The sequence below is a fragment of the Mercenaria mercenaria genome, chromosome 16, assembly GCF_021730395.1.
Source record: "Mercenaria mercenaria strain notata chromosome 16, MADL_Memer_1, whole genome shotgun sequence".
In the NCBI taxonomy this organism is placed as follows: Eukaryota; Metazoa; Mollusca; class Bivalvia; order Venerida; family Veneridae; genus Mercenaria; species Mercenaria mercenaria.
Window position 1 is genome coordinate 15,293,531 of NC_069376.1, and position 8,100 is coordinate 15,301,630.

The 8,100-nt window shown below is 35.4% G+C and overlaps 1 protein-coding gene across 1 annotated transcript; it reads right to left on the minus strand.

Moving 5' to 3' along the window:
• Positions 1–4,138: 4,138 nt before the first annotated feature.
• LOC128549848 (integrin alpha-X-like) lies at positions 4,139–7,855 on the minus strand. The gene is made up of 3 exons (XM_053527525.1): positions 7,549–7,855; positions 5,125–5,547; positions 4,139–4,893 (listed from the first exon to the last, which is right to left on the minus strand). The coding sequence occupies exons 1-3, from the start codon at positions 7,769–7,771 to the stop codon at positions 4,586–4,588; spliced, it is 954 nt and encodes a 317-aa protein (XP_053383500.1). The 5' UTR covers positions 7,772–7,855; the 3' UTR covers positions 4,139–4,585.
• Between the last annotated feature and the right edge of the window lie 245 nt (positions 7,856–8,100).

Here is an 8,100-nt window from a genome sequence, read left to right on the forward strand (position 1 = left end):
GTGTCAGTGCAACGTTAATCCCAACAAAACAAACAAACATTACCCTCTGACAACACTGAAAACCCGTTAGAAACGATGAACCTTTTTACCCATAAGACACAAGTAAAACCCGTAGTCTCACTAATAAATTTTTAAATATCCAATGGGAGTAGGTTTTGGTATTTGGTGATGAAAATAGCCTGCATTTCAGACAGTTCTTTCGTATATAATAAAGCTTAAGTATTTTGCTGGATTATTATTTGAATCCCTATAATTTAGAGGTCTTACGATAATGCCTTTGAGATAATAAAACATATTTATTTAAGATATAAAGGTATTTAAGCAGAGTCTGGAATTAAACAAACTACTCAAGTATCTTCTAATTCCATTGATAAGAAATGTCCATTTTCAGCGAAAATTAAGATCTATCTTAAGAAAGTACAATTCAGTTATACATATTAGAAATTATCGGATATTTTGGCAGGCAAACCAATGGGCCACCGGTAATAGCCTTACAAATAATTTTTATTCATAAATTAGATGTTACATGAATGGTTTATATTCACGTTTGCCTCGTGGCTTTGTCAAATTTATCGCAAATAGAAATTATTAATTGACAATGCCACTTCAAATACTTCAATGCAACAATTATCCAAATTTATTTTATGCTAACTAATGAAATACTGTATTCTATCAGTTAAATATTTTCATATCTCATCGCTCACACTGTGAAAATATGAAATCTATATTTTCACACTGTGAGAGATATGAGCTCCGCCCCCTCATACATTGTGTATGAATTTTAAATTATTTGCTTAAAACAGGATGAAAATTATAGTCGCACTTTGTTCTTTATAATATATTTCTCGATTCAAATTATTTTACTTAAAGAGAATTCCATACCGTTATGCAGCAAAATATAAAACAAAATGGAACTTTATGTTGCATGCGTCTTTATAACGTCACAGCACGTCTGACGTCATGTCTGTTTACGCGCGTCTGTTTCCCGCGCTGAGATTAAAACAGTTGCAAAATGCATTTCTCAACGTAATTGAGCATAAAATAAAAAGAAAATTTGGTTGTTTTTGTGAATATGGAATATATCTCACCTCGAAGTGAGAAAATTTTCATATTTTCACTCGCGCTACGCGCTCGTGAAACTATTTGAGATTTTCTCACTTCTCAGTGAGATATATACCATATTCACTCAAAACAAACAAATATCCTCTCTATATTCATATTTTACAATGATTCATTTATTTATTTTAAATGAAACACAAGTTGTATTATTGTCAAAGAACGCCAAGTAATTTTATATGTTTCAAACCAGCTTCAAAATTATCTACAAAAATCAAATTCTCTTTCAATTAACATTTAGCATTTTGTTTGTAAACTACTCATACTTAAATGAATGGCACTGTATGATTTTTAGAAAACAAATAATGATTTTTATCTAACTGGTGTTCAGATTTACAGCTTTACATAAATTTGTGATAATGTAACAAATTTCATGGCCTGTTGATTAGAAGTATACTCCACCGACACAAAATCATTTAATTTCCAAGAATAAATAGATTTGCAAAATCTGCAAAAGATGTTTCATCTGTGGAAAATATGCAAAATTTAATTTCCAACTTGAAAATGTTCACAAAATTATCAAGAATATCAATTACAAGTAAGACACATAAATCATGATAGTTAGCAACACCAATAGATGTAGTTACAAATATGTAGTCCTTTAATGTGTATTTTATTATAGCATCATCAGTCGAAGTTTTAAGCAGTATGACTTTTCTGATAATGTCTTTTTTACCAACCTTTATTTATTTTGGAATTGCTAGAAAAACTGGAAGACCAAACTATCTGTCACTGTCTGTTCAAGATAATTTTCAGTATGGCTGATCAGCAAATTACGCAGATATTTTCGGCGAGAAAATGTAAAAAAGTATCATCTACAGGGGTTTTATTTGAAGAAATGATCGCAATAAGATCATATATTATTTTCCTAAAATTTATGCATGAAGATAATGGAAATCGTGATGTCTATTGATAATTTTGTGAACATTTTCAAGTTGACTTGCATAAGTCCGTTGACAAGGTGAACTGATATGCATGAAATAATACACGGAAGTGAACAAAGGGTCTTTTACCATTCTCATGACTGGAAAGTGCTTACATTTCTGTGTGACTTCAAAGGCCGGAAACAAACCGGTTGGAGTCTTTCAAAACAAAACACTGTAGCAGTGTATGTACAGATGCACAAACGATAGGCACAAATCATAGACAAAGTAAAACAGAGGACAAGGGCAAGACAAACATTAAGTAGAACATCGACCTGAAATGGTCAGACGCAAAATCACTGAACTCCTGGCAGGACTCCATTAAGATTAAAGACACGACCGAAAGAACATATTATTATTCAAAATTATGCACAATACATAATTTTTGGAAAATTACAAATTTTCTACAAGGAGGTCAGAACATGTATCCTATTCAAATACAACATAACACAGAAATATTACGGAAATATGGACAAACACAAACTGTAACAGTTACTGAAGAGAAAAGAGTGCTGTTTTTACCTAATCATGTTCACAACCTAATATGTGTTTGGCTCAAACATTACACAAAAGGCAATTAGCAACATCGTCATAAAATATTGATTCTCCCATATTTTTCAAACAACAGGTCCTTAAAGCGGGTCAATACACTCCCAAAATTTAAGATCAAAGCAGGTCCAGTACCACGACGGGTGGGTGGGGTGGGGGGCATTTGGCGGCGCTGACAGGATATTGAGGCACAAGTAAATAACATTTTTTCCGGGGTTCAGGTAGTGGTGTGGGTGAGATGTGTTTGTGACAGTGCCGGAATATTAAAGACAAAAGAAGGTAAAAATTCAAAAAAAAAAAAATGATGATGATAGCACGCGCGCATGTGTGTTTGTAATGTAGGTTTGGCTGGAGGATGGGCAATGTAGCGATGGGTTGGCATTTTGGGTGTCGGGGGACTGGGAGGGGGATTGTGCAGCGGCGGTGACGTCATACTAAGTCACAATACTCTAAATTTTGTTGAGAGTTAATGTTGAGGTTGTCGAGGTTTAGGGGGTGGGTTATGGGAGAGTAATGTTGGTTGTTGCACTCTGTACATCTTTTCTCACCATCTATCTATATGCCAAATTTAAAGTCAGTACCTTTATTGTTTTTACGTTTTGCCCCAGACACGAAATATGATGAATAGATAGGGACAGTAGCACTATCCATCACATCATACGTCCCGTTTCATCCAAAATGGGAGTATATTAAGATGAGCATTTGACAATAACTTAGGATGGACTTTTCCATAGAGGTTTGCTTTCTTGCAGCAATTCCTGTTTTTGGTAGCAAATCCCCATCGCATTTTTCTTAGGAAATAAGATCGAGATAGTTTTAAGAAAACATGGGGAATGATGAAGACCATTTGGCTGCGGCTTTGAAAATGACCCAGTGAACTTTTACCCGATGTCATCTAAGTTTGTACGTAGAGATTTAGAATTAGACAGATAAGTTTCAATGAAAGTTATAGTCACAATGGCCATTTAAAAAGTAATGACCCAAACTGCTCAAGTTTACTATATGCAAAGGAGGCTGTCAAAAGATATCTATTTTTAAGAAAATGTCTAGCTCATTGGGACTGTTTTTTCTAAATAGAACGGAATGGTTATATTTGTCTTTCAAAATGGCATGATCTAATCACCGACCTGGCCCGGCCTTGTGGAAAACTAGGCTCATCGGACCAGGCCAGGCCAGGTATTAGAACATGCCTTCCAAAATAGTCTATGATATCAATGGACATACTAACATTTATCGTGAATTTGGCTACTTACTATCTCTTTTCGTCTAGCTTTACGAGAAATATTTTATTCTCACACTTCACAATGAAAATAAAGCATTTTGATAAAAGAACAGGTATATCTTCTGTTATATTGGTCGACTGTACTTAAAAGTCTATAAGGCTTTTAGATTTATGTTTAACATAGAACGCAGCTATCCAAATACAAACTATCACTTTGTTTAATACTGCACGTCATAAAGGGAAGCAATGGATTGAATAATACTTCTATCATGTTGATCAAAATAGCAATTGAAAACACAGCGACACAGTGAGAATACCCTTTATTTTGTCTACATTTTTACATCAAAAATACGTATTTAGAACAATTTTAGTAAAGTTCATACTTCTAAAAATGCAAATAATAAGTTTATTAAAGTTAGAATATGTAGTTACAGTATGTATGTATGCATGTATGTATGTATGTATGCATGCATGCATGTATGTATGCATCCATGCATGCATCCATGCATGTATGTATGTATGTATGTATGTCTCAGTTCGTTGACTAACATACTTTAAAAATGTGTCTAAAATAAGTTTTCGAAATGGGTTCAGACATTGTTCATCATCTAGCGGGATATCAGATAATTATTTTGTAAAAAAAAGTGATGACTGAAGTCTTTCCCCTGCGCCCCCACCCCATCCCACCTCCACAAATAATAAATATCATATCATCAGTGTTACAGAAATAACTCATGTTAAAAGTCTCGTAGAAAAATAACTTTCGTCTGTTGAGCTATCCACTGTTCGAGGGAAGATCGAATGGCATACATGGAACCAGACTGCTTTGTGACCTAAGAAGTGACATCAATTGATCTAGTCCTTGATGGGTCTTAATTGCAAACAGATGATTCGGTGCGGGAGTTGTTACATAGTTAAGGATCTCGTTTAATCCACTCTGTGAAAAGGAACCGATAAGTAAAGAAAACACCTTAGCTTTGCCACGAAGCTTCAGAGCTGACGCAAGCACGTCGCCACCACAGTTCGAGTGTCCATCTGTCAATATCAAAACTTCTTTGTCAACAAGACTGTCTGACCGCATTCCTGAAATCATTACAATTAGCTTTTTATAGTAAACAAAGTGATAAAAATATAGTGTAAAATGCACATGGTCAATAGTTTTATTCTAAAAATAAATTATAAACTATTTTCTACATTAAAAGTCAAAAGCTTGTTAAATACCAGGTTGTGGTATTACAAGATAAGATAATCAGTTTAAAGGACTGTTGCTTATTTTGGCGTATACGGTAAATGGATCTACTAACAAATTCAAACCTTTCCATGTTGCTAGCATCTGAGATGCCGCATCGAGAGCTTTTGTCGTGCATGTACGTCCTGCAATCTGAGGTACAGATAGTAGAGCACGCTTTAGTGCCGCAATGCCATGGTACCTGTTGAAATCAAACACTTCCATAACAGAATTTGAAAAATCAAGTAAAGCAGCGTGATTGTAAAGTTGAGCAAATGGGTCAGGATCGGGGCAGAGCATTCCCATCAGCTCGGCCAAATTATGTTTGGTTCTCTCAAAGTCTGATTTACTAATACTTCCTGAAGAGTCGAGGACAATCAGAAGGTCACGGACATGACCAGGCTGTGTTGGGTTGCCAGGCTTCGGTTCTCTCCGTATAAAGTTTGTTGACATCGATCTTGCTGTAGCTTGTATATGAATCTGACTGTCTAAAGGGGATGGATGGGGATCTAAAATTTAAAGACATAGATTAGGGTTAACTTACTCCCTAAAAGTAAAAGTTATATAAGAGTGTGTCGCATCTCAATTTGGGCTATCAGCCGTAGTTTTAATTGAGAAAACAAATGCACACTCAAAAGATATAGTAAAGTACTAAATTGAATTGTCTTTCTATAGGATTACTAGTATATGGACTTTCAGCCACTATCTGGTTTACGAAAGCTGTTCAAATGTTACGTAGACTTTTGCTGTCCAAAGCCAAAATAGATGGAGTGCCACGAAAACTAACTCAAAGTAAAGGGGGAGGGGATGCAAACAGGAGCGCAAATGCAATGGGAAAGGGCGGGACGATAAGGGAGGTTAGGAGGAGGAGAAAACACAACAAACAAGACAACATACGCAACAGACAATACAAGGCAGACAGAAAACCAGTTGAAAATAGGGGCACCGCCTTGGAACGGTCAGTAACCTATATAAAGGAAACTGGAGGTTTAAAAGCGTTTAGGACATGCCAACCTCGCACTTACCCTATTTGCAATAAGTTAGACTACACAATGTTAATAAAATGCCGATTATAAAGAATACGCAACACAAAATACAAGACGGACAGTTAATAAATGCCAGCATCAAACAAGACTACATACGCAACACAAAATACGAGAACGGAGAGAAAACAAGTTGAAAATAGGGCCACCGCCTTGGTACGCTCAGTAACCTGTATAAAGGTAACCGGTAAGGTAAGGGTTTTAAATGCATTTAGGGCATGGCAACCTCGCACTTACCTTATTTTCTACAAGTTAGATAACACAATGTAGATAAACTCCCTGCTGCGAAAGGCTCTAACATTAGCGCAAAAAAATACAGATTAAATAATAGTAAGTAAAACATAAAATTAAGTTATATTTACTCAAATGTACTTACAAACTTGTCCGAAGTCAGAGCACCAAGAGCCTAATTTTTAAGAGCACGACTAAGAAAGAAAGATAAAAAAATCAACTCCCTCCGTCCGTTGTATGTAGGATTTAGGAGAAAAGCATCATGGAGTCTTACACTTTGTTAGTCATCGCATCATTAAATAGAAAGGCGTAGCAATTAACTGTAGAGAGGTCAATCACTAAACATGCACTGTGCTTCACGATTTTCGCATAAGGACTATGTTTAATTTTCCGAATTTTATAAACTACATCTCATTGTATTCCGGGTGACTGTGTAAGTTCAAGTTTTAAAAGAGATTTTATGTGAGTTTTGTATTTTTCTAACAGCTCCGACGATCTTTAATAAAATTTACTGAAAGCTTTCCGTAGATTATGATAACGGTAACTCTGTTGCAATAATTTCTTGCTGATATGAAGATTTCTGTTATTTAAATTCTCTATCTTTGAGCAAGTTCTTGCAAAACGAACAAGTTGTGAAATATAGACACCGTATGATGTTTCTCGAGGGAATCTCCATCAAGATGAGGGAAGTTGACAATTTCAAAATTAAAATCGTCCCTTGTATCATATATTTTCGTTTCCAAGTTATTATTCACAATTGTTAAATTTAAATCCAAAAATGATGTTTCTAAATCGGAAGAAAATGACCTTAGAAATATTGGTCACATAAGCAGTGTAAAACATGCATGGTAGTTTATAATATTTCGTAAAAGGGCACTTACCTTGCTTTTCTATAATGGACTTGTCCATCTTTCAATCCGGACAGTGTCATTGACTGTTAAAAGGGGTGCATACCATAAAGATACTGATCGAATGGCATATAGTGCAGATCATACTCAGGCTGCATGGATGTGCAGGCTGATCTTGATCTTCACTGGTCGCAAAAACAAAACCAATTGTGTCCAGCTTGATAAGGGTTAAAATGTTCTGTAATTACTAGTATATTTATGAAAAATGCTCGACTTAAGGGATATTATATAAAATGCATCTAGATCTACACCTAAATGATAATGTTTTCACAAAAATAATATTGGTGGCATATCTGAAGATTTTTTACATAGGTTTAAACTGATTTACCTGGTTTTATCTCCCTTAGTTCGTCATCTGGTGGGCAGGGAGCGCCACCTTTGTTATCATGTCGAAGAATTCCACGTTCTCGAATGTGTACATCAAGACCAGGCATTTCCGCCCAAGAACTCCATGACGTCACGAGACAGTCCGTTTTGACGTCAAACAAAAAGCCATCGCTGCATGCAATGGTAAGAAGCACAACATGCAACCCAGTAGGCAAATAACTCATTATCAAGCGTTGTCGTAGACAAGCCGGTTTTGACGATATGTGAAGTTTTAGAAACCTTATAAGACGTGTTTATAAAACACTTCTAATATGATTGGTTGGAAAAATCTGTACTTGATGTGGCGTTCTGACAAATTGTCTAATCTTTTAGGATATTTTTGTATCGAGGCAGTATTTTGTGTCATTAACCTAGATATTTATGTAGCTTAACGTTCCAGCAACGCAGGCAACATGTGGGGTTGCAAATTAACATACACTTAACAAAATTGCTAGCCGGCAATATTCAACTCGAAATATTTATTTTAGAGGATATATGCTTCGGTTTTGTTTTC